The sequence below is a fragment of the Vicugna pacos genome, chromosome 3, assembly GCF_048564905.1.
Source record: "Vicugna pacos chromosome 3, VicPac4, whole genome shotgun sequence".
In the NCBI taxonomy this organism is placed as follows: domain Eukaryota; kingdom Metazoa; phylum Chordata; class Mammalia; order Artiodactyla; family Camelidae; genus Vicugna; species Vicugna pacos.
Genome location: NC_132989.1, coordinates 75,893,852 through 75,920,583, shown reverse-complemented (window position 1 = coordinate 75,920,583; position 26,732 = coordinate 75,893,852). Strand labels below are relative to the sequence as shown.

The following is a 26,732-nucleotide window of genomic DNA, read 5'->3' as shown; positions in this document are numbered from 1 at the left end:
CCTCAGCTTCTGCTCACCTTCCATGTGAGGAAATGGCTGTGTGTCTCTCATGGCTGCATCTGGCCCTCTGACCCTACTTAGTTTACCTTCCCTGGAGATTCATTAGCGCTGGGACTCAGAAAAGCACAGTGAAACCTTGCCTGGCTCCAGGAAGCTGTCTGAAAAGTCTAATCACTAACAGACAACAGTTCCTCTATTGAGGGCAATTTTGCTAAACATTTATTTGCCATCTCTAGAAACTTTCAGCACTAAATGTGCTGGTATTTCCACCTAAGAATAGACTTACCTGAAAAAATGAGCAGAATTATAAGCAAGAATACAAATACCATAAGAAAGAAAATGCCCACTCTTGTAATCCCACAGGACAGTTTGACATCAGACAGCTTAACTCCCCTTAAAAATGGAGGGTTTGCACACACGGTCTCCCCTGAGCCCTCAAGTTTTTGCAAGTTTTCTTGGTACCACATTATGAAATGAATATTTGAGCATGTGCAGTCCAGAGGATTGTGACCTAAATTAATGGTGCTCTGCTGAGACAAGATGAGGAGGAGACGGGGTGGGATGATGTGAATGTTATTGGCGGCCAGATTAAGGTAGATCCCTTTGTGATGGCTAAGAGCGTCGATGCTATCACCTGTCAGGCGGTTGTGACTTAAGTCTAAGTGGCTCATTTTCCCAAGATTGTGGAATGCTTGCTGGTCTATGGAGAGGAGATCACAGGAGGATAAAATTAGAGTCTCCAAGCTGCCCACTGGCTGAAGTAGGTTGGTCTTTGAGAGGCTCCCATCTTGAAAGTTGTTCCCATGTAAATTCAGATGCCGGAGATCCAGCAGGCCTGCTAGAAGGTTCTCATTGCTGGTATCAAGGAGGCAGTTAGAGAGATTCAGAACCTGCAGGAGATGGAGGTTTTGGAAAGGACTTTGTGGAGCACTAACACGCAGCTGGGTAAATGCCAAATCCAGGAGTTCCAGCCGAGGACATTCTTTGAACGCCTGATCCTGGAGACCAAAGGGCTCATTGTAGCTCAGATTTAAGTGTTGCAGTTGGGACAGGTTTTGGAGTTGCAGGTTGCAACAGTCAGGAGCCTCAATATCACTGTGGCTTAAATCAAGTTTCCGAAGATTTTCTAGTTTTTCCAAACACCTAGTACCGAGGTCCAGTTTCCTCGTGTTGCCTTTGATATAGAGGTCTGTAAGGGATGGGAAACTGGCAGCACTGATCTGACACAATTGCTCAAAACTGTTTGCACTGAGAACTAATTTCTTGAGAGAGCTCATACCCTCTAGCCCAGAGGGTAACTCTCGCAAGTGAGTTGCCGTCAGGTCCAACTCCCGGAGTCCAGTGAAGCACTGAAATGTGGAAGGTGAAAAGCCAGAGAAATGATGCTTCTGTAGATTGATGCTCTCAACAGACATTTCACAGAGTCCCTCAAGCATGGCTGAAGTGAGGTCTTGGTCATCAGTGTCCTCAAATGTTCCCAGCCAAAGAGACTGAATAGTAGAGTTCTGTAGACCTTTTAATATGATAGATAAGTCTAGAGTCCCTCCAAATTTCAAACTTTGAAAGATTTTTGAATTGAAAGCCCCAGGCTCAATGCCTTTAACGTCATTGCCATTGAAATTAAGGTTAGCGACCTGTTCCAAAGCATTTATGTCTTTACTAGAGATGTAGTGTATAGCATTATTCTGAAAATCCATGACTTTCAGATTCTGTGTTGGAAAGTTTTCTGGGAGATTAATGGAGGAAATATGATTGCTTCCAAGATGCAAACTCTCCAAGTTTCCCAGATTGTGCACTGGGATAAACTCAAGATTGGATATTCCTGTTTGGGTTAAGAAAAGATGCTTTAGTGACGTAGGCCCATTCAGTGATGTTTCTGCCATGAATATCAGGGGATTTCCAGTTAACACGATGGTGTTCAGTTGATGGTGGTTTTGAAAAGTATCTTCATGTACCCAGTTAATCTGACACCTTAAAAAGATAATAGTATTTGATAACAACTAATTAGGAAAAAGAAAAACTATCACAGTGACCTATATTAAAAAGCCATCTTTTGTGTACAGTAAAACCAGTATACATTATTATTCCAAGTGAAAGATAAAAAGCTTTCGTTAGTACCTGTAGATGGGGTTCTGAATTAATGGCTAGCCTCAGGTGTGAACCCTTTGATTTAGAATTTTTTCCAGATATTATAGGTTGAACTCTCACCAGTTTGTGTATGATAATTAGTGGTTTGTAGGAAAAATCAAACTATAATTTACTGTTATAAGTAATATAAACTATGTCATATATAATGCACAGTATATAACATACGATGTGTAAATATGAATCTTTGCCATCCTAGACAAGTCACAACTTTTCTCAAGCTCTGTTTTTTCACCTATAAAGTATAGCAACCATGATTACTTTGTAAATGGTTGTGATTCAAATGATACATAAGAAAATGCTCCAGTGAAATATGGAACCCTAGAGGTTCAGAGAAACCCAGCCTGGTGTTGCAGATAAAAATACTGGATTACACACATACAGCCACATACACACATAGACACACAGAGCTCCCCTGGAGGTTAATAAGGGAATTGCTTAGAAGTGCATTGTCAAAAGGAAGCTTGAATCCATAGAACCAAGCAATCTCTGGAGCTAGTTTTGTCATATCTGCCAATATCTGCCAATCCTTCGTGGCCTAGAGATTGGATTTTAATAAGCCACATGGACCAGTGCAGGAGACAATGGTTGGGAATAGGATCAGAGGTCTTATCGAAAACCTGCAAACAACAGAGACCCTCAGGGGATCCTTTCGATGGGTGACCTTAAAAAAAACAGAAAACTTACAGAGAGACTTCGAAGATATGTGTTTGTCTTGGCCTTGGCTCTGGGTAGAAGAACAACAAAACAAGAAAAATCTCCCATGAGATTCCCTAAGCATAAACTTCCACCTATGAGGCTTGTAGCCTGAATTTATGCTACCTCTGCGGACCACCCAAAAGAAACCCTGGTGAAAAATTTAGCTTAAAGTGGTGCCAGAAAGGTAGCGACTTCAGGTAACTGGTAGAAGTAAATAGAAACCTTTTCTGGAGCGATATACTTTCTTAAGCAATTTTTCTTTTTTACAAGGAAAACTTCCAAATTTACATACAAGTAAAGAGAATAGTATAATGAACGGTCATGTCCCTGTCACCCAGGTGCAACAGTTCTCACAATTTTGCCACACATGCTGCTTTGATTCATCTAATCCCACTTACCTCTCCTGGGTTATTTTAAGTCAAATCCTAGACATCCATACGTATGTCAGTGTGCATTTCCAAAAAATATACAGGCTTGTTTTCTATAGTCATGATGCCATTGTCACACACAATAATGTTAATAACTCATTGGTATTATCTAGTTTCAGGGAAAATTTTTTAAACAAAAATTTGCACAAAGTTCCACATGATAAATGAGCTCAAAATAAAAATTCACCAAACATATAAGGGAAACACATTAGCCAAAATGAGGAAAAGGAAAAAAAAGTTCCACCAGAATCAGATTAAAAAAGGCAACAGATGCCAGAATTATCAGATTTGTCTGATAATGTATATATGCTATATAAAAAATATATGATATAACTGATATATATTATCAGAATACATAATAAATATACTTATGTCAAACATGTTTAATATGTTTAAGGGAAACAATAAGAACCAAAAGTATAATAAAGGAAAAAATATTAAAATGGATCTAATATTTGTGTAAAATTTTAAAAAATCATTGAAACTTTTTGAAATGAAAAAAGTTAATAATTGAAATGGTTTATACAGATTAGAGATGGCTGAGGAGGATATTAACAGACTAGAAGTAAATAGGAAAAAATTAATTAGAATGTAGTCCAAAAAAACTAAGAGATGGTAAACAAGAAAGAGATAAAACATATAAAGGACAGATTAGAAGATGCAATATAAGTTTAACCATAGATCCAAAGGAGATACAAATGGAAGCAAATTGAAGTTCAGATGGATAATGGCTAGAATATTTCAGAATTGATGAAAGACACCAATCTCAGAATCAGGGAGCCTGACAATCTACACAGTGCATCACTGATATTACAGAATTCCACAGACAAAGAGAAGCTATTGAAAACTTCAGGAGAAGAAAAGACAGATCACCAATATGTGAACAATGATTAGACAGATAGATGACCACCCAACAGCAAAGATGGAAGACTGAAAGGGTAGTTTGGAAGGACCGGATTAAAAATAACTGTCAGCCTGGAGCCATATGCCAGAAAGTGCTATCTTTCAAGAATCAGAGTGAAATAAAGATGTTTTCGGGGGGGGGGGGAAAGCTGAGGGAGTTGATTACTAACAGACACTCACCAAAGAAATGTCTAAGGAGGTGCTTTAGGAAAAAGAAAAATGATTCCAGACAGGAAGGTCTAAAAAGCAAGAGGGAAGGATGGGATAGAAAGAGCATAGAAAGCAAGCTGGGAAAGCTAAAGGAACAATGGCCGGGTCAAGTAGTAAAAGCAGTGTCTCTGTTGTGACCAGATAGAAGGCGGGGAGGGGAGCAGTGGAGGAGGGTTTTAGAAAGTATGAGGTCCTATTTTTATCACTTTGAAAATAGCGGAAGGGGAAACTTAAGAGTCTCCAGCTAGAAAAGCTCAGCACTTCTTAAAAATGTGGTCAGACTCATTTCATCTGAAAATGAGAAATGGCAAAAGAGAGGGAAAGTCAGTTTCTTTGGGGCAAACTAGGTAGGTAGCAGAATGACCTGAAAGGGCAAGGCTCGCTCTCAGTTGTGTCTAACTGAGTCTTGGTTGTGGAGGTGGCCGGGGGACATTTGGGGGACTCTGGACTGGCAGTCAGGAGAGCAGAGTCCCAGTTTCCTTCTTTTGTGACCTTCAACTCACAAAATCTGCTTGAGCCTCTGTTAGATTTTGTGGCAGCATTCACCCTGGCTACCTCCCAGTGGGGGTTACACAGACAAAGTGGCTCTAGGGAGGTGAATGCTTTCCTGCCCTGCAGAAGCTTAAGTTGAAGGACCAGAGTAGAAGAAATAGAGATGCTGCAAGGGGTGCAGACCTCATCCACATGCAGTACCCTATCCCCCCTTACATATGGTCGTGCATGCGTGCGCGCGCGCGCACACACACACACACACTGCCTTTCCCTTTTGCTCTCTTCCCTTATTTTCTTGTGATACTTCTGCCCACTGATTAACAAGCACTAGTTCAGCATTTGGAATACTAAGTCTGCCTCTAAAACCAAGTAATGAAACTCTTTTCCCAATTTTAGGGGGGAAAAAGTAGATGATACGTATTTCTCCTGTAAACTTTTCCTAAAATGGCACATCCATTAATATTCAGCTATGCTAAAATGTAGTATGATGTGGCATCTGATTTAGTACAAGATTTATATTCAATTTTGTTACTGATAGTCTATAGAATTTCTTAAGCAGCACTGCCGACACAGTCCAGTTTGAGAACAATCCACTTTCCTCTCCATTGACTGGCACTTATTTAAATTATATTTTACCTGCCTAAAAATATTTAATGGGAAAGGGTAAACATGCAGAAAAAGCAGGTTGTCCCTGTGGCCCAAAAGAAAGTGCTGGAAACAATTTGAGTGCAAGTCATGTTTTCACTTAAGTAAAACATCAAGCACACAAAGATTTAGAATACATACCTGGTCAAATCCAAAAAGATAAGATTTGTAAGTCTGCTGAAGGTTGTATTTTGAATTGTAGGTAAGAAATTAAAGCCAAATTCCAAAAATTCTGTTGTATTTGGTAGAGTGTCAGGAATTTCTTTGAGACCTAAATTTTCACAGTTATATGCTCTGCTGGCTTCTTTCTGATGAGAGAAAAAACGTAAATTTATATCAAAGAGTAATTTGGTTGGCTAACTAGCAAAATTACGTTTTATTCTTTGAGCAGCAATCCCACTTCTAGGAATCTTTACCAAATATAAAACTGGGAAAACACAAAATGACTTATGCATAGCACTATTCATTTTAGTAGTTTTTGAAATAACAAAAGATTGACAATAACCAGATTATCTATCCATTTAGGACTAGTTGAACAAAATGTGGTACATTCACAAAATGGAACCCTCCACAGCTGAAAAAGGAGTAGATACCATCTCCACACACTGCTATGGAGTGATATGCAGATTTATTCTAAGGTGAAAAAAGCAAGGTGCAGAATGTCTATTACTGTATATAGTATACAGTACGTAAGAAAGGTACGTGTGTGTTTTCTTATATTTGGAAAAAGAAACTGGGGAAAAACTCCGAACTGGTTATATTTTGGGAAGGGAAGGAGCCAGAGAGAAGGATAGGGATGGAAATAAGACTTCTCTGAATGTAATTTGTTTTACAGTTTTGATTTTGGAAATAAGACTTCTCTGAATGTACTTTGTTTTACAGTTTTGATTTTGAAGGAAAACATTTCAAAACAAATAAATCAACTCTAGATTAGCTTCAACAAAAGAAGACAATCAGATAGTACACACTTTCTGATGTGATGCTGTATAATGTACATAGCACTACCTGTGAGGTATTGCCAAAAAAAAGATTAACCTTGAATCCAATCAAGAAAAAAAAAGAATGTAAACAAGATTAGCTCACAGAACAAGGCATGCGCCCACAGTGAATCCAATAAGTATGATGTGGGCTGATTTTCTTTCATGTCTCCAAACTGCTGTATCAGTATCTAACCTGTGATTACAATTGGGAAAACTGATTAAATTTTAAAATTCTTATACCTAAAAAAAAAAAAAAAGACTTTGGGCCTAACTTTCAGTCTGCCTGTGAAGGTAGCAGTCAGCCAAATGCAGAAGGTGGGGCAGTCTATGGAAAAACAGACTTTGTTTTGTCAACGTGTGAATAATGTTGGTAGAAGTGGAGAGTGAGGGGGTGGGACAAGAGAGGAGCTGCTCTTATAAAGAGAGAGAGGTATACAAGCTACCGAAGAGACATGCGCAACGGATAATAGAGTAGCCCTTGTTTAGGTTTTAATTCAAATAAAGCGTTTGGGAAAAGACATTTTATAGACCATCAGGGAATTTTAAACGAGAACAGAATATTAGAGAATATTAAGGAATTGTGAATTTTGTCAATAATAGTGACCTCGCAATAATGTAAGAGAAATGATCTTGTTTTGAGTTGCATTTTGAAGTAGTTAGAGGCAAAATGACACAGTGCTCGGGATTTGCTTTAAAATACTCTGGCAAAAGGAGAGGGAGTGGAGAGATGAAACTGGTAGGCAAAATGTTGGTGATTATTGAATGTGGGATGATATACACAAGATTCCTTGTAACTAACTGCTTTTGTGTATATTTAGAAATGTTCTTAATACAATGTTTAAAAGAAAAAAAAAGAAAAAAAACTAGCAGTGTGGCCCAGACCTTAGGTCACAAGGTCTTGTGATCTTGAAGCCTGAGTCGGTTTTGGATCTCTGGAACTGCAGGCTGTGGATACCAGACCCACCATTTGGGCACAGCCCTGCACATAAATTCAGAGGAATTTGTCATCCTGGGTCCCAGGAGAGTCATATATTCTGATATCTGCCAAACACTGTTTGCAAAATTCCCTAACTCAAGTTATAGATCTTGGACTAATTAGGTAAAAACAGAAGGGGGCTAGGTAGAAGCCTATAGAATTGTGGGCTCATAATTCATCTGGATGATGCCTTAGGATAAAGGATAGTGGGGTGAATATGAAGGCCTGATGAGGTATATTTTGCATGGGGAGACTCCTAGGATAGAAATAATCTCCAAGAAAAGTACACTTGAGACACAAAGAAGACTGACACCCCAGAGCCATGGGCTACCTCTCAGATCATCTCAGGCTCCATGTGATTTCACCCAGCCTCTCAGGCCTTCTTCTCTCCTGGCCACACAGTGGTCTCACTAGAGGCTCCACTGAGACTGCAGGGTCTAGGAAAGACCTGCCCCATCAAACGCTAAATCAGTAGCTTTCCTCATGCTAAGTTGCAAACAGGTCTCCTTAGCTGAAAACGGAAGACCACACACATCTGCCTTTGCTCTGAAGTGTGACGTTTTGAGAGGTGTCGCCATCTGAATTGCTTTTTGCTTTTTCCAGTCCAACTTCTGCTTAGCTTGGCACTTTTTTGTAGCTACAGTGAACATGCTCATTTACAGGAAATCACTGGTTTTCTTCTATATTGTGACAGTATTAGGAAAGTCACTAATGAAAATGTCATACTTACATTTTCTTGTAATTCATCCTTTGTTTCATAGACCCAAAGTCCTCAGGGCACTGCCACAAATCCACATAATGTCCTTGACATGCACATTTTGCATTTAAAACTTTTACTTAACTGACTGGTAGGGGAAAACAGTTGCTGTTAGGCCCCTCTTCAGTGCCCACGAACATGGAAGACCCAGAGGCAAAATGTATGTGTAGCTGCTAAGGTTCAGATTAGTTTGAGGAGACATTTTTCTTTTTTGGTCTCCATTGATTTAAGAAATGTCATACACATGTGGAGAAAGGGGGCCTTTCCTCAATTTGTCTCACTCTGTTCTGGCCCTACAGGAACAGGCTCAACGTTGGCAGTTCCCTCCTTTGCCAGAATATGAAAATGCCCATGACATCTAAATTACTTCTCTTGTGTGCTTTACTAAGTAAGCACTTTATTACATTGATGTGATTCCCAAAGTTGGAAGGGAGCAGGAGTTCTCCTGAGTCAGTGACATGAGGGCGCGCCTAGCAAATGGAAAGGCAGGGAAATGAAGTAGCTCAGTTTCAACCCAGTGAAAACCCCGGGAACCAGTGCATAACCCTCCCTAGGGGTGCTGAGAAGTCCACCGTGAGCCTGGGTCACGACATTCGATAATCTCCAGTTAGCTAATCTGCAGTGAACTCTCTGCCCTTGATTCCTAAAGAAAGAGGCAAATGACAAGAATCAGAGCTCATAAGAAAATTTGAAAACCACATGCATTTCAGAGACTGTCCTGGGCTGGTCTCCTGTGGCACTCACACTCCTGTGTAATTGTTGCATTTAGTTCCCAGGTCTCTTTAGTCTTCTTTCATCTGAGCTGATTCTCAGCCTCTCATTATCTTTCCTGGCATTGATCTATTTTTTTCAGAATCCAGGCTCAGAGTTGGCAGAATATCCATCATTTGGTGTTTGTATGTTTCCTCATGATTTGATTAAGGTTATACATTTTGTGCAGCACCATATCAGGGAGATGGTGTCTTTTTCGCTGTCAGGATTCACAGTAAAACTTTCTGAGGGCAAGTTCTGATAGCATAGCACAGGGTTCCCGGACAGCAGAATGGTAATGTAACAGAGCTGGAGAGGGTGGTGTAGAAGAGGACTGCTGGGTCCCAACTGTGTGGCCGCTGCTATTGGCACAGGGCTGGGCTGGCGGCCAAAACTATGTGTTTAGTTGCATTTCCAGGCAGAAACCCACCACCACTTTCGCAGCCCCTGTGGTTTCTCTGAGCCCCACGTGATCACTTCCTATAGCCCCAGGTTTCTTCACTAGACCTCAGTCTGAGGTCAGTTTCCTGAGTCACTTTCTCACTCTTCTGCTTTGGCTGGTTCCATCCCAGGCAGGACCCTTCTGGATGTGAACTTACGCAGCCAGCAGGGCTGAGGCAAAGCCACACGGTATTCCCAATAGCTGCCCCAGGCCCACCCCCATTCTAAGTCGTGGGCGTTTGCTCAGAACCTGTGGTGCCCTGGGACCTGTGCCAGTCCCTTTGTCTCCAGCTCCAGCTCCGAGCTGTGCCTTTCTACAGAGCAGGACTCCCAAGTGCTGCATCTGTGTCTGCAATCCCTCTTCCCTCCAGGTATTCATTTGCATTTTTTCAATCAGGATCTGATTTTGCTCCTTTCTGCTGTCTCTAACTCTCTGCCATCCTGCAGTATTTTCTCTCCTCACAAGGGTTGAAATCATTTTCTAATTTAGAACCCTGTGAGTTTAACGCAAGTGCTGATTCCCACCTGTTCCGATGTCTTCTCTGCACTTGGCTCACATAGCAACCAGCTCCCCCAAGCACGAGGAGTCTGGGACACTGAACCCCAACCCTCCCTCATTAATTACTCCTCTATCCAGAGCTAGCAATTTGACTGAGCCAAGTCCCAGAGTAACAATTACTCTCTGAAAATAAAACGCTCCCAAGAGATCACAGCTCTAAAACTTTGTTTCAATCTCACTCCTCCAAGCAAAGGGCATTCCAATTATATACGGTTCATTTTCTGTGCGTCTTGAGGCAAATGGCTGGGGTTCAGATCCCAGCTCTCAACCATGAACCTGTGTTCTCTGAGCCTTATTTTTTGCCTAACTGTAGATTGAGGATAATAACCCCTCTTGCCAGGCCAGCTCTGAGTATTCTGAGATAAGGTACATCAAGCACTCACAAGATAAGTTAGCATTGCACTGGGTCTTCACAGCATCCCTGACATTGTCTCAAGCTATTGGGAAGCCCTTGTATCCATGAACTTGGAGTTTTCTTAAACAGAGTTCTACTAAGCACTCTCTCCTACTGAGGCCTGAAGGACTGTCTTCTACCATGGTTTTGAGAAGAGAGGATAGCCAAGTTGACCTCATTTGAAATGAGGAGGCATGCCTACACATCCAAGTAATTATTCAAGAATACATCTAAAATGTTACGAGAATCCAATCACAGGACGCTGAATTCCAGCTACACTTTGCATATTTGTCAGCCTCCAAACACTTGGTCAAAGGTCTAATTTTGTTACTTATGTTACACAGACACACTTAATAATTAATAATGAAAGTTTCTGTGTGGAGTGTTTATGGGTGTTAATTGTAAGACTTCTAATATATTTTAGAATTTGTCTAAGTTTGAAATGTTTTTCAAACAAAAAGGTTTATTAACAAAATTTATCCTGACTCATACGTCACAGCATATGCAAAAAGCAATTCCAGATGGACTATGAATTTAAATATGAAACCTAGAAATGAAAATAAAGACAAAACAATAAAACTTCCAGAATAAAACATATGATAATATCTTCATGGCCTTGGGGTAGGCAAACATTTCTTAAACAGAACAGAAATGCACCAAAAATAAAGGAACAATGATAAATCAAGCTGCATTAAAATTAAGGACTTCAATTCCTTTAAAAAAACATTGTTAGAAGAGTGAAAAGGCAAGCCATGGGGTAGGAGGAGATATTTGCAACCTAATAAAGGACTTGTATCCAGAATACATAAAGCACCACTACAAATCAAAAAAAAAAAGACAGACAAACCAAGAGAAGATGGGCAAAGGACTTGAAAAGGCACTTCACATACACAGACACATGAAAAGATACACAAATGACCAAGAAAAGTATGAAAATGTACTCAATTTAATTATTCATCAGGAAAAAAAAATTAAATCCCAGTGAAATATCCCTACCCATCTATCAGAATGGCTAGTGTTCAACAAAAAATAGCAAATGTATGTGAGGCTGTGGGCCAATCAGAACTCATACACATGGCTGATGAGAAGAGATAGGTCCCAAAACTCTGAAAAACTGTTTTGCAATATCTACTAGTTACAAGTCTGTATACCCTATGACCAAATACATCTACTCAGATATACACCTAATAAATGTTTGTTCATTTGTTTACTAAAGACATAGATAAGAATGTCCAAAGCAGTAGCATTCGTAATAGCCAAAAAATTGAAAACAGTGCAAATGTCTACTAACAACAGAATGGATAAATCAACAGTTTTTCACTAATACAACAGAATACCATTCCATGATGAAAATGAACACATGATCGCTGCACACGACGTCATTGATAAATTTCATGAGTCTGATACTGAGCGAAAGAAGCCAGACACAAACGAATACATGCTGTATGTTCCCATGTATATGAAATTCAAAAGGAGGCAAAATTAATTGAGGGTGATAGAAGTACTGGGTGCCCGTGGGGGCTCGTGACCAGGAGGAGACATGAGAGGACTTCTGAGGTGCTGAGAATGTTCTGTTTCTCAGTCCATATGCTGCTTACATGGATGTGGTCACTTAGTGAGAACTCATTGAGCTCTACGCTTAGGATTGGTGAACTTTTCTGTGTGTCTGTTTTACTTCAATAAAAAGTTTACTGAACTCAAAACAAGGAAAACAAAACAAACCTTGTTTTAAGGGTGGGGCCTGATAAGCTCGTGGTAATTACATGAACGTATGTTCAGTATGTGGTTAATTTTACTTAAACTGGGGGAGGGGAGAATGAATGAGGAAAGGAAAGCAAGGGGAAGGGGTGGGAAAACTGGGGTGATTTTTCACCTGAAAAAGGGCCAAACCCTTAAATCAGAAGCTTTCTCTCCCACCACTTTCACTTTATCCCTCTTGCCTGAAGCCCAGAATTTCTTTACCTTCAGAAACAAGTTTATCTCCCAGTTCCCTCCCTACTATTCACATAGAAGTGATAGCTCAATAAACAGCTGTCATGAACTCAAACACAATGGAAGATGTAAAGAAAAATAAAGATCCAACATTAATTAAATTGTTCTTAAGACATTTAAAATCAGAGTCGTTTCAGAGGGCGGGCTGCAGGGAGGATATTATATTGGAGGGTTTCAGTCTCACTTGACTTCTCCAGAAAGGAAATTTCTCACTGTAGCATACATAGGCCAGACCTGGGGTTCCTGGGACCCTTGGCACTACTCCTGCCACCTGAATAGCATGGAAGTCCTCTGAACAGGCAGCAAAAGGGCTAGGGTGCTCTCCATGCCTCTTCCTCCTTCCCTCTGCTAAAGCAGGAACCATTTGCGAAAAAAGAACTGGTAACTCTGGGGCCTGGTGCCCTCAATAGAAAGCTACACTGGTCCAGTATTTCCAGGGCTTTCCGAAGTCTCCCAGGAATAAGGGCCCTCGTGGACTTTGGAAGGGATGTACAGACTTTGCTGCAGTGCAGGGATTTAAGACGTGAACTGGTAGACTTGAGAGCAGGGTGTTTAAAACAGATTGCTTCCCAATAAGTTGGAATTTAATGGTAATATTATTCCATTTGAGGATGTTGCCAGAAGGTGGATGCCATAACATACCTCATAACTGAGGGGGTGGTGTCTCCACTCCTACCCTCTTACATGTCACCTCCAGGCCTGTGTGAAACTGATTTTTCACCCTGAATGATGAGGATACCACCTTCTGGGGCTGATGAAAACCTTTCACTTGCCCACTTCTGTTGTGGACTGACTTGTGTCCCCCTAAAATTCATTCGCTGAAGTCTTAGCCACAGGACCTCAGAATGAGAGTTTGGAGATAGGATCTTCAAAGAGGTAATTAAGCTAAAATGAGGTCATTAGGGGGGCCCTAATCCAATATGACTGGTGTCTTTATAAGAAGAATAAATTTAGACACAGATATGTACGAAGGGGAGAGAATGCGAAGACACAGGGAGAAGAAGAAGGCCATTAGCAAGCCAAGGAGGAAGGCCTCAGAAGAAGCTAAACTTGCTGACCCCTTGATCTTGAACTTCCAGCCCTCAGAATTGTACGAAAATAAGTTTCTGTTGTTGAAGCTGCTTATTTGTGGTACTTTGTTATAGCAGCGAGCAAATGAACATAACTTTCTTCTCAGTCTGAGTGTGCATCCTGATTCCAATTGAATACAAGGTTCTGTTGCTTTCTGCTTCTAGGCCTTATTTCAGCCCTGGCTTTGATTCTTGCTCTTATCTGGCAGGTCCTTGCCCCACTCTCCCTTATTCTCCCAACCCTTGTTCCTAAGCACTGCCTTTCTCTGCCATGTTACTCCTGCCTCTTTTTCATCATTCATCCCCAACATAGGAAAGCAACCTGCCCAGCCACCAAGACTGATGGTCCTTCCTGTCCGTAGTAGCTCTTGTTCGATAGGCCACATGGTACTGGACACCTGCTGGGATCAGAGGTAGCGGGAGGAAGACGGCAAGGAAAGTAGCCCATTTCCTTTCTCTTTCTCGCCACCCTCTCCAAGAACTTCCCACAGGTTGATAAATACTGTTATGGTCCAAAACAGAAGGTGCGACTTGGCTCTATTCTCAGATGTTACTCCTGTGGGTTAGTGAAACAGATGGAGGGCTGTCCAATTCAAGGAGAAAGCCAGATTTGTTCAGAGTGCTTTTTATATGCTCTAAAACCTGGCACAGATGGTCTTACTAATCTCCATCCTGAATGCCAGGAAACTGGAGGACTCTTTGGGGAAGTGGCCATGTGCTGGGAGGTTGGACAAATAGCTCCTGCACACTAGGAAGCAGGTTTGGAGGTCTGCTCTTTGCCCTGGGACCCGTTGACATCTTACGTCCTTACTGGGATGATTTGGGGGGAATTTGCCTAGGAAAACAGCTCTCACTTCTTTCTACTATGAATCTTTGAGATCATCACCCCAGCTGAGCTCTTTGGTTTCTCTTTCACAGTAAAGAAAAACTTCTACACACCTCGTTGCCCTTTGAAAGACAGTGGATATTGGAATGCCAAGGCTCAGATGGGGCTGCACGCTGAATCTTAACATTTCCAGGCAGTTTAATCTGGACAAAGACAAATAGTTCAGACTCACCTCAGTGCACATTGGATCTAAGAAGGTGATGACTTTACAGTTGGCAGAAAACAGCACCGCCAGCAGGAAGCAGCCAGCACAGGGAGCCATCGCAGGACCAGTGCAGCCCAGCTTGGTAGGTTAGTTAATGCCAGAGCTAAGAAATCCAGTCAAGCTATGATGGCCTCAGTAATTTGACAGCCAGAGAGGTGCTCAGGAGAATGATCTGGAAACAAAAACTGCTGCTGACTGCTCAGCATTGGGTGGCCCTGTGCTACAAAAAAAGGGAAGTCCCTTTTGCATAGTACCCATTCTTGCTCAAAATAGCTGCGGACCCAGCCCCAGAATGGCCCAATGCATTTCCTGGTAAACACAAATCAGTTATGCAGCCCACTTGGGCTGGTCACATGGACTCTCCGGGTGATGGTTCCCAGTGACTCTGGACAAACTTTAAGAGTTTGGCCAGATCCAACAGCCGCCGGTCCCTTTGCACAAGAACGGCTCTGGGAGCAGGAGGCTGTCCTCACAGAGGAGGCCATCTTGTTAGTTATCCTAGGGGAGGGACCTGGCACACTGGAAGGGCAGAGCACTCTGTGGGGGTGGATGGAAGGACTGAGCCCTGTGCTGGCATCCACTGGAGCTGAGTACTAGAGCAAGAGAGAACAGGGTCACCCCAGAAGGGGAGTGGAGCTGCCCCTTGTGCCTCTGCTGCTGCCTTGGCCACCTCCACAGTATGCACCCCTGGTCTTGGTACAGGAGGAGGACAAGTCCATCCCTTGACCTTGTCATTCAGGGCTGCTAAAGCAGCTGGAGTGGAATCCCTTCTGGTTCCCTCCCAAGGTGACCCAGGGAAGTAGAGGACACTGCTATAAGCAGAGCAGTCTTACTAAGGGTGAGTAGAGTTAAGGATGTCAGCCTTGGCTGACATCTATTTCTTCTTAGAAAGAGCTTTGAAACAGGATTGCAACTACCCTCACTGTGATGCAAAATGTGATAGTGATTAAAGAAGGTTAAAGTTGATGCATGCCTCACTGGACTGAATTTTAGCCACCTCAGACATTGTCTATTCTCCAACCCTTTGGCCTATAGGAGATACTTGGCATTAATGCCCTCCCATTTCATTTCCAAGAGCCAGTTCTTAACATCACCGTTCATGATGCCTTGAGATACTACTCCTACCACCATGACTGCATTACTACCGTGAATACAATCATTATAGTAGCTACCATTTACTGAGCACACACTGTGTGTCAAACTCTGGGCAGGTTTTCTTTTGTTTTATATGTATCTTCTTATCACATATTCTATCAGAGGTGCCATTATTTCACCCATTTTATAGATGTAGAAACTGATGACCTTTTATAGATGAGAAATGACCTCTTGAAGGCCACACTACTAGAAAGTGGTGGATTAGGGCTTCCAATCCAGACAGTCTGACTGCAGAGGCTGTACCATTACTCTCCATAGTTTAAGGAAGAATTTTGCCTCCTGAAAAAGCTGAGAACTGGATGGGAGGAAGAACATTCCTCATCCGGAGATTTCAGAGCAGTTGCTAAAAAGCAGATGATGTTGGAGAAACTATGTCCTTGGTGCTTTGCTGGGGCTACTACAGGCAGACTTTTTTGGTCACCCTTAAAATGCCATCCTCATCAACAAAAGTACCTTCAAAGATGCTTTTGGCAAAATGCAGTCCAAGCAAACCCAGACTGATAGCTTTAAACAGATACGCATCACAGTGTCGTGGGCAGAGTCCTTGGACTAAACGCAGGGCTACTTTGAAGCATCAGGTCCACCATTTATCAGCAGAGCAAACTTGGGCGTCATTTCACTTTTCTGAGTCTATTTCCCAAATGAGTAATTTAACAGGAATTCCAGTTCCTATTCTGCCAACATCACAGAGTAACTATGAGGATCAAATGGGATCATTTACGTGAAAAAGCTTTCTTAACCTTAAAGTCCTATATAAATATGAAGAATATGAGGCAGAGACTCCTCTGAGTAACCAATTTCAACGTCGTCTAAGTGTCACTCTCAGGAAATTGTCTCCTGCCCCAGAGACATTTAAAAGGTGATATTACTCTCCTTCTTAAAGAAAGGTTTGGTGGCTCAGTTAGGGCCATGAGATTTTGTCATTTTCTGAGGCCAGACTATTCACATATGATTTGCATGTGTTTGCATAATAGATTCAAAAGACTCACTAGCAAGTGTATTAGAGTAAAAGAAGAAAAATAAATGAATATGAGTGACCTGCCACAGCGTTCAAATCAAATATTCAGGGCATAATACCCTGAAATATGAAATAGATTAAAATTTAAACTATTACAAACAGATGGGAAGATAGGTTTTAGAGTTTGGAGGCAAGAATGAAACCCTTATTTGATCCCAGTTTGTAAAGAATCACATACTCTTAAAGGTCACCTCATCCAAATGATTTTCATGCCTGAATTTTCTCCTCCACGCCCCTTACCCAGCCCTTTCCATGGACGAAACATACACACTACATTATCTTCCAGTCTTTCCTGAATTGCTTCAGGTGACAGAAAGCTTATTATCTCCTGATGAATTGTTTTGGCAAATTTTGACTATTTAAAAGGTAATGTGTTATACTGAACAGCTAGTCTTTCCTCTAACTTCCCCTCAATAGCCCTTGTTTTCCTCAGGCCAGCAGAACAAGTTCAAGCCCTTTTACTACTTGCCAGCCCTTCAGGTACTTGAAAATAGTTGTTATGTCCCTTAGCTAGGGACATAATAAACCCTTTCTAGGTTAAAAATCTCTAGTTCCTCCGATTGTGTCACAAGTTCATGCATTACCGTCCCTCACAGTCTGTTGATCTGAATATTATTCAAATCTGCCCAGAAAGGCACTGACTTGAATTCTGGCCCTAGATTTGCTATTAACCAGTTGTGTGTGGTTGGGAAAGTCTGTTTTAATTTCCTCATCTGTCAAATGATGGAGTCGGACTAGATTATCTATAAGGTACTTCTTCATCGAAAATCCCATTACTCTGCTTCAAAACTATGATTTCCATTTTACTTGTGTAACAGTCATGGGCCTGAGCCAATAAAATGGAGTTGCCCTTGCTTTTTGTTGACAAGTGTTCTTTCTTTACTACTGCAGGTGGTCTGACCCCTTTCCGGGCAAATATAAAAAATAGAGAGAGATTTGGCTGGAGCTGTGGGCCTCGTGACTGCTACAATCCCAGTTCATTCTCAGTGCCATTTAGGGATGGAACTGCCATCATCCATTCTAAGAACCAGTTCTTACAGAAATTGGTGAGGGGATGGAGAAGATGAGATAAGACACTGGAAACTCATTTATTTCTACAGACAGGTAACCATGTCAGTGGAGAAACAATAGATCTGTGGACCCCAGAAGTTTTCATAAAATTCAAGTGCCCTCGTGTTACATATTTACATACAAACCCCAAACCATCCTTTGTTGTTGATGCATTTTGTCTTGTTTTCTGCCAGGTGTCCACGCCATTCATCCCTTGGGTCAGCTGTCACCCTGTGGGTGACTCCGGTGAACTGCCACTTTCATGTCTGGGAGGTCTGTGCACTTACTTTTCTGTGTTTCAAGGTATAAATGATAGTCTGGGGAGTGATGTGAGGTCCTAGGATACCTTGTTTGGCTCATTAAGCCCTTTATTAGCAATAACCCAAGGGCTAGTTTGCTTTCTTTCAAGGGTGTACAAACCAAAATACGGTTTTGTGCTCCAACTTTAGCAAAGAATGAGATATTTAATATCCATTGCAGATATGGGCACCAGTTGGTATTAAACTGTCCTATCTTGTTTTTTCCTCCTGTACATTTAGTTTTTGTTCTGCTTTTTGGGTCATGCCTGCTTTCCCCTTTGCCTCCAGATGGTTAAATCTACTTGCATTTGAAATTCCACTTAACCTTGAATATTTAAGTGCATTTTATGGTCAATTTTACTCATTGTTGTATTTCTCCATATTTCTTCATTTGTTTTACCAAATTATTATGATGCAAGGTTCAGAGCCATAAAAACAGTAAGTAAAGCCTTCTTCAAAGTCACCTCCTCCCCCCATCTGAGGGTTTGTTGCTTTGTGGGCACATGAGAACTGAGCGTTAAGCCTGCTTGTCATGCTGCTAGACTGCTGCTGTTGCAGCTGATGGCCTTTGTGAGGTCCCCAGGCTGGACAGAGCACGTGATGCTAGTGGGCCTCTCCCACCTGGAGAGGGGACCTCTCTCATGTCCTCCTTGCGTTCAAGCTCAGTTGTGTTGACAGCTTCACAATGCCAGCCTCGATCCTTCTGCTCCAAAACTGGCAATTTCTCTGCCCTGTGTGTGTGTGTGTTTATTTATCATAGTTTTTCCTTTTTTTAAATGGAAGTATAGTTGCTTTACAATGTTGCATTAATATCTGGTTACAGCAGAGTGATTCATATATATATATATATATAATATATAATATATATATATATATATATACTTTAATGGAGGTACTGGGGATTGAACCGGGACCTCATGCGTGCCAAGCATGTGTTCTACCTCTGAGCTATACCCTCTCCCCATCTCTTCCCTATTACTGATGGCACCACTACCACCACCACCACCAAAGCAGGCACAATGTCTTCACATGTCATAGCCAGCTCCCCTCCATCACAAAAAATACTCCAGGCCTTTTCACATCTCAGAGCCCAAGCCTTCTTGGCTTTGTACTCAGGGAAAGGGGGAGTTTTTCCTTGCATTTCCTGCCCCAGAAATCATCTCTTCCCAGGATGATTAACACTAGAAACATCCACTCTCTGGGGCCTGTGTTACAACAACTTAAAAACTCTCTGATTTGGGACATTTCCCCCAATCTAGGTTGCACTATTCTGTGGTCATCCAGTTACACATACATGGTTCTGGAAATATGTGTAACATACTAGAGTATTTGTCAAGCTTTAACTTCTAATTAGGCATGAGTCAGTGCTGTTCACCAACTTCTGTTTCACCTGGTGTATTTTAAAGGCAGAAATGTTAAAGGCATCCTTAGGTCTTTTCTCTCAAGCTTTAAATGAATATGATATTAACAGGCAGTAGGATATGGGGACTAGAGCACAGGACTGGGAACTGGGATTTTCAGATTAACTCTCCACTCTGAAATAAGGTGGTCCTAATCATCGTCCATTAACATCAGAAATTTTAAAGCTAAAAATAAGCTTTAAAATACCCTAATCCAACTCTGCCTTTTTCTTTCCTTTAAGAATGTTAAAGAGTGACATGAGTCTAACATTTCCAAGAGCTGAGATTATCCACATTATTATTAAATCATTGACTTTCAGGCTTTCTAGAACATTTCCCAGGCTTTTTAGTGTGAACATGACATTGGATTAAGCTCCCACAGCCCTTCACAGTGAAGCATGGGAGGAAAGTAGTTTCTTAACTAGCAAAGGGGTAGGCAGCACTTTCTGTAAATGGTACCATGGCCTCCTTTCTTCACCTTGGTGAACCTTATATCCCCTCAGCAGGACTGGAAGTGTTTGTTGGGGGCGGGATGGTGGTGTTTGGAGGGGAGGATGACCACTCCTCTGCTCCATGTGCAGCACTGACTTCCTCCTTAAGTAGGACCTCAGCAGAGAGGAGTTCACCAGCCTTTATAGGTTTCCATCGTCAGACATGGCAACCTACGTGACCTTGGACAGGTCATTACCGTTATTTCTAATATAAAGCATGTGAGAGTGACAAGGTGGGTCCCTTGCCCTCATGCTGGTTTGTGTTTTTAAGGAGCAGCTCCTCAGAAGGCAAAGTAAAGCTAGGGACAAAAATTAGCAAGATTACGGTCGTCCCTCGGTATATGTGGGGCATTGGCTGCAGGACAGCCATGAATACCAACACCCACAGGTGCTGAAATCGCATATAAAATGGCGTAATACTTGCATAGAACCCACGCACATCCTCCCATATGCTTTATTTATTTATTATTTAAAAAAAACAATTTTATTGTGGTATAATTTCTGTACAGTAAACTACACATATTTCAGTTGACCAATTTGATGAATTTTGACAGATGTATATACTCCTATGAAACGACTACCAAAATCAAGATTAGTTTGTTGTGGGATTCGGCAGGCTGGTGCATGGATAGTAAAAGAATTTATCAAAGACACAGGGTGAAAATAGAAAAGAAGTTTATTTGGTTACTCTGCCAGAGACAACTGCAGGCCACACAGCCGAGAGGTGCCTGTGTGAGCCCTGAGGGTCGGCTGCTGAGGTCTTTTATTAGAGAGGCTACATCAGGTACCAAAGGCTGTGATTGGTTTGTGCACAAGTCTCTGATTGGTTGATGATGAGATAATAGGGAAGGAAGAGGGTCCTGAAAGGGTAGGGCTAGGGCTTTGGTAAGGAGCTGTGACTGGTCCTGGTGGTCAGGCTTCTGGGCATTGTATAGATGATCATTATCTCAGCTAAGGCAGGTATGTATTAGGAAAGAAATGTTCTTTGTTGTCTTTAAAGTCAGCAGCGGGACACCTGAGGGGCCTTGGAGCAGGAATCTGCCAGATGTCTGTGGACCCCGCATAGATGACTTAAAATACCTAATGCGATGTACATGCTGTGTAAATAGTTGTAAATCAATATAAATGCTATGTAAATAATCGCTGGCGTGTGGCAAATTCAAGTTCTGCTTTATGGAATTTTCTGGAGTTGTTTTTCCCGAATATTTTCCATCCATGGTTAACTGAATCTGTGGGTGCAGAACCTGGGACTAGAGAGCCCACTGTACTAACAGAATGTCTGCAGGGAGCCCTACCACGTGCCAGGCACTCTTGTAAGCACTTGATGTACATAAGCTCATAAATCTTCAGAACAACTTGTTGAGGTAGGTCCTATTGTTACCCCACATTTATAGGTGAGTAAACTGAGGCAGAGTCGCTTAGGGATGTGCATAAAGTCACAGGTCAGAAAGTTGAGGATCTGGAACTCCTAACTGGATCTGTCTGATCCAGAGTCACAATCTTGCCCCCTTCACACTGCCTCCCTGGAAAGTCCCATGCTTGTAGCAATAGTAAGAATTCTAAAGCCCCAGTTGTGTGGCAGGAAATTTGCCTGGGGCCCTGTCCCAGGCACTCAGGTTTGCAATCAGGCCCTCCCAGTTTGCCATGTCTTCGGGGGCTCTTCCTGGCACTATTTGACAACCACATTTTCATAGAATGGAGAGGGTATTTGGGAGAGATGTCAGCCTTAGAAGTTTAATCAGCTGAGCTGAAAGCAATCAAGATGCCATCTGGACAGACTCTGACTTCCTGCCCAGAGATGAAGACATCTGGACTTAGTAAATGCCAAGGACATGCTGATTTGGTCCCCAGGCCCACAGGCCACTCCTCACTTCACACATAAGTATTTTCCTAATTGTGCAGAGTCTGAGGCTCTGAGCTGCTGCTGGAGCCGCTGAGTTCCTGATGCTGTCGACCACCCAGGGCTTCCCTGCTCACAACCAGTGACCACTATGAGCCATTGGGTCTTCCTAGTGCTAAGGAGATACACTGACTGCAAAGGCCTTGGTAGATAGTCCCCTTTAATGATGGAGCAAGAGGTGGCTGCCTGAGGCCCAATTTATTGTTGTAATTAGGGCCCATCATGACTGCTGATTGTTAAGTAGGGCTGAGAGGAAGTATTTGTACATACAAAGAAGCTAATTAAGGTGGCTCACTGGGTTTGCATACCCAATCTCTGCTTACTGCTTCTGCTTCCTCCTGTGAAGAGGTTCTTTCCAATCACATGAGTTCTTGACCTGCCCCTGGGTAGAGGATGATAGGGTTTGGGGAAGAGCTGAGGAACTAGAAGTAAAAGGTTAAGATTCCGCACAGAGGACTTTTAATGTGGCAACATCTGAACACATTTTCTAAACACGTTTCTAGAGATGGCTTGAATCCTACACACCAGCCTTAGTCTGTTTTAAAGCAGAGCGGGTCCCTTCAGTAAGCCACCAAATTTGGCAGGGCTGGAACCGAACTCGTCCCCCTTTATCTCCCCCAGAAAGAGGTACTACTTGTCCCAGGGAGACTCCTGAAATCCCAGTTCCCATAGATGGCAGGAATAAAACCTATTCCAAACACTTCTCTCTGAGCTCCTATGGAGTTGGAACATACCAAAGGTTTTGGAATTTGGGGGGAAGGTTTACTAGTCTGGGGTGATTGACATTTGAGAGATTTTAATTTCAAAATCATAAAAAATATTGTGTCTAGAAGTGTTTACCAAGTTACTATTGTTTCTGACTTGAAAACAAAACCAAACCACCCCCAGTGGTAGGAAAGTATCCGTTCAGATGGAGACAGATGGAGAGCTGGTCCAAACCTTGGAATCCCTCCCACCTCTGTGCTCAGGAAAAGGCCTCTTCTTTCTTTTCCTTTGCTCTCTGATAGGCTGCATTTCTTTCCTTGCCTGTCTCCCATTTCACTTCTCTTGCATTTCCTTTCTGAAAATCTTTTTATTGTAAGGTCTGTTTTGTTAGCATTTAGTTCTTGCTTCAGTTGTGTCTCTCTAGCATTTCTTCCCCCCAGATTTGCATGGTTTTTTCTTTTTGAACCTCACCTTTAGCTATGGCTTTTCATCATCCTTCCACCCTATTTGTCCCTTACGGTCAGAACTTGTTTTCTGCAGGATCACCATGTTTCTTGGACTCTGGAAGGCCCAGGCAACATGCATTTGTTCTCTCCCCTTAGAACTTTGTTTTGGAGGTGCCCATTCTTCCAGGTCCTGTGGGGTTGCCCAAATGTCTGATTGGGTCAGCAGCCAGCACTATTGAAGATCTCAGCTCTGGGCTTCCTTCGCTTCTGGGCCTGGGATCCAGTGGTCAGTTGAGCCTGGCCAATGGGATGTGCCTGGCTGGAGGTATGTCATGGAGTGGTAGGTCCTAAACACCTGGGATCCATCATGTCCCACAGCCCTGACACTGAGCAAGAGAGTAGGCAGTTCACCTCTGAAATGGTACCAATCTAGCTTTTGGCTTTTTTTTTTTCCAGAGGAGATGCAAGTGTGTGGAGTCTGTGGGGGTCAGAAAACAGGAAACCAAGAACTGGGGCATCTTGGGATTTTCAACAAGAGAAGGAAAATCCATTTTGTATCACTGAATACACATATATTGTGATTAAGACTCACCATAAATTGACATCAGGTTGAGAGAATAAGTTTTTCCATGGAGAGTCCATCAATGGTGGCTAAGTATGGGGAAATTATAAGAGTGTAGCTTCAATTCCAGCATAGTGTTCCTCTTTGGAACACACTCTGTGTTCCTGTTGCAATCTATTATTAACAAACAAACAAAAAAGAAGAGTAAGAAAGAGGAAATTCAAAACTCCCTATCTACCTTTTTTTTTTCTTCAATTTACTGAAGTACCGTCAGTTATAACGTGTCAGTTTCTGGTGTACAGCTCAACGTCCCAGTCATGCATGTACATACATATATCCCTTTCTACTTTCTATAGTTCAATTTGCTTTAAGCAAAAACAGCATAAAAATTTAAATTTGTAGGCTTAATAAAATACAGCCATTTAATTTATCAAAAGACTCAGTTTATTTGTGACCACACTGCATCATAGAATTGCTTTAAACTGTAATCAAATCTAGTGCAATTTTTGTGATCAAAATTTTCAAAATTTAACTATGTGTCTATCTTGTGAAAAATGAGGCTAACTTGTAGCTTTGAAATACATGCACATTATTCACAAGACAATAAAAAATTAAATGAATGACAAAAAGAATATTTGCTTTATATGAGTCAATAAGATCCTAACCATGGTTAAAACTGACTTTGAGCTATCCCAATCTGTGCTTTTTGTTGTTGTTGTTATTTTGTTGTTGTTATTGAGAAAAGGGTACCACCTTGGTGGGGCAATGCAGTTTTGTAGTGTCTGGACAAGTCAACTGTGATGCCAGAATCATGTGCTCATGTGGGGAATGAGGGACCCACAACCATAGTCAAGACCTAGGACAGGATATAAAGCATCTGCTGGCCTGGGCCTCAGGCTGTGTTCTTCTGCAGGAAATGGACTGGGAATTTGAATACCTAGAGGGCTGGATGCTTCCTGGGGCAAGAGGTGGCCCATTTCCAATCCAGAGTTCTACCAGGAAAATAACCTGACCACAGTTTTATCAATCCACAGTAGATGTACCTTTTGTTGGGTTGTCACTTTTTTCTTTATACTTTGATCTGCAAAATTGGGATTGGAAGTTTGTTTTTGTTTTTAAATTATAATTTAGAATGCCAACTATTTATCATCTTCATAAGGAATTTAGAAAAAAAGTATTTTTTTCTTGAGAAATAATCATTATATTTAGCACACAGTGCTTCTTGTTTGTTGCCAGATACTAAGTAAGTTACACATATTAACCCCTTTAAACTTTATGACTACACTCTGAATGGTATTTCTAGGTGAAAAGACACAAAGAAGCTAAATAAATCATTCAAAGTCGTTTGTGTGGGGCTGAGGTAGGGCTTGCACCTAGGGAGCCTGGTGTCAGAGATAAAGCAGGAGAAGGATGGTGACAGGGACGTGTGAAGAAGGGGGAAAAAACATCAGCAACGTGTTTTCCGGAATGCTTTGAAGAAATCTTTGCAGCCTGTTCGCCTTCTCCCCACCCCCAAACCCCTCTGAAACTGCTCTAGGGGACAGGTCTCAGTGCCCCAAAGGGCAGAGAGGGGTCCAGCTCTAGAAGTAAGGGAAGTTCTGAGTGAAATTCAAGAGACTCTGCCGAGTCATCCTATGCCTAGTACTTGGTTCAGCTTTCCTCTTGGGCTAGAATTAAAAAATGTCCATTTGGTCAAGGTCTCATGGTCAAGAGCAGAGCAAGGTGAGAGAAGGCCAGCCCACTGTCTGGTGATTGCCATCTCAGCCTCTTTCCTTAGCCTTCTTCTTGTCCTACATTCACTCATTCTCCAATTTCCTCATTAAATAAAAGTTCCAGTGCTTAGGCTAACTCTACACAGCCTTCTGGGCAACACTGTCCAATAGAAACACAATGGAGCCATATATATAATTTAAAAATTTCCGGTACCCCACTGCCAGGGACTGAATATTTGTGTCTCCTTAAAATTTATATGTTGAAACCAAGTCCCCAATTTGATAGAATTTGGAGGGAGGGCCTTTGGGGAGTAATTAGGTTATGAGGGTGGAGACCTCCTGTTGTAAAAGGAGATACAAAAGAGATGATCTTTCTCCGCTAAGTGAGGATGCAGTAAGAAGACAGCTGTCTTCAAAAGGAGAGGGCTCTCATCAGACACTGAATCTGTCAGCACCTTGATCTTAGACTTCCCAGCCACCAAAACTGTGAGTAATTAATGTTTAAACCACCCAGTGGATGGCCTTCTGTTACAGCAGCCTGAGTAGACTAAGACACCCACATTAAAAATATAAAAAGAAACAGGTAAAATTAATTCTAATAGTATATTTTACTTACTCCAGGAATATATCAAAATATTATTTCAATCAATGGAAAAATCAATGTAACCAATGTAAAATATTAATGGGATATTCACCTTCTATATTTCATATGGTGTATCTTACGCTTAAGCCACATCTCAATTTGACACTACATTTTTATTGAAAAATACTTGATCTCTATGTATATTTCACAAAATTTACAGTTGAAAAAGTAGATTGAAATTAAGCACACTTAAAAGTTTTTCAATAATTGAACAGAGTATCCGTTTTTATATTTAAATGAGCTACATGAAATAAAATTAAGGATTCAGTTTCTCAGTTGTACTAACTACACTTCAAGTGCCCAAGAGCCCTGTGTGACTAGTGGCTATCAAATTGGGCAGCATAGTTCTAGAAGCTAGAGATAAATAAAACTAAATAATCACCGATTAGTGACTTCACAATAAACAGTTACCTGAAACCATCATTTATCTATTATTCTTCATCTTGTTGGCATAGAAACCTCTGCAGGCAGGCCAGAGAGTTTGGGGTTTTGGCACTAAGTGGCATCAAGTTTGTTTCTGTGTAGTATCTGGCTAAGGGTAGTTGTTTTGCAAATGTTAACCCTGCCACCTAGTGACCACTTTCTGAATGTCACAAGGAGATTACCTTGTAGAAAATCCCATGTTTGATCTCAGCATTGCCACCAACCCTTCCTAACAGCTCTGAGACTTTTCCCTGCTTGGAGACCCCATGTGGCGCTGAGCAGCTGATCTGTCAGTACTGTTTGGCTGCTTTAGTCATATCTGCAGAATAAAGAGCTGAGTTGTCGTTTCCTCTTCTTTTTCCCTGCAATGATAAGATGCTTGGAGTACAATGACTA

The 26,732-nt window shown here is 41.7% G+C and overlaps 1 protein-coding gene and 1 long non-coding RNA gene across 4 annotated transcripts in view; one reads left to right on the top strand and one right to left on the bottom strand.

The window, feature by feature from the left end:
* LOC116279318 (uncharacterized) overlaps positions 1 to 26,732 on the top strand; it is a 76,101-nt gene that overhangs the window by 1,541 nt on the left and 47,828 nt on the right. The window contains exons 3-6 of one of the 2 annotated variants that reach the window (XR_012071400.1): positions 6,048 to 6,220; positions 14,360 to 14,614; positions 17,597 to 17,809; positions 17,950 to 18,028. This is a non-coding gene — a long non-coding RNA (uncharacterized lncRNA). Of the gene's footprint in view, positions 1 to 6,047; positions 6,221 to 14,359; positions 14,615 to 17,596; positions 17,810 to 17,949; positions 18,059 to 26,732 lie in introns of both variants that reach the window. The other variant, XR_012071399.1, reaches the window with a different exon arrangement.
* CD180 (CD180 molecule) lies at positions 207 to 14,768 on the bottom strand. Of its 2 annotated transcripts, XM_006197539.4 has the most exons (3): positions 14,500 to 14,768; positions 5,664 to 5,830; positions 207 to 1,971 (listed from the first exon to the last, which is right to left on the bottom strand). In XM_006197539.4, exons 1-3 carry the CDS (start codon positions 14,587 to 14,589, stop codon positions 249 to 251), a joined length of 1,980 nt encoding a protein of 659 aa, XP_006197601.1. In that variant the 5' UTR covers positions 14,590 to 14,768; the 3' UTR covers positions 207 to 248. The 2 variants fall into 2 exon arrangements, with proteins under 2 accessions (XP_006197601.1, XP_072814646.1); XM_072958545.1 differs by lacking the exon at positions 5,664 to 5,830 and having other exon boundaries at positions 14,500 to 14,569.

Coding starts and splice junctions, on each gene's coding strand:
- CD180 (XM_006197539.4), bottom strand. CDS start 14,589: ATGGCTCCCTGTGCTGGCTGCTTCCTGCTGGCGGTGCTGTTTTCTGCC. Junction 5,831..14,499: donor TAGATCCAATGTGCACTGAG/GTGAGTCTGAAC, acceptor TTCTCTCATCAG/AAAGAAGCCAGCAGAGCATA. Junction 1,972..5,663: donor ATCTTTTTGGATTTGACCAG/GTATGTATTCTA, acceptor TATCTTTTTAAG/GTGTCAGATTAACTGGGTAC.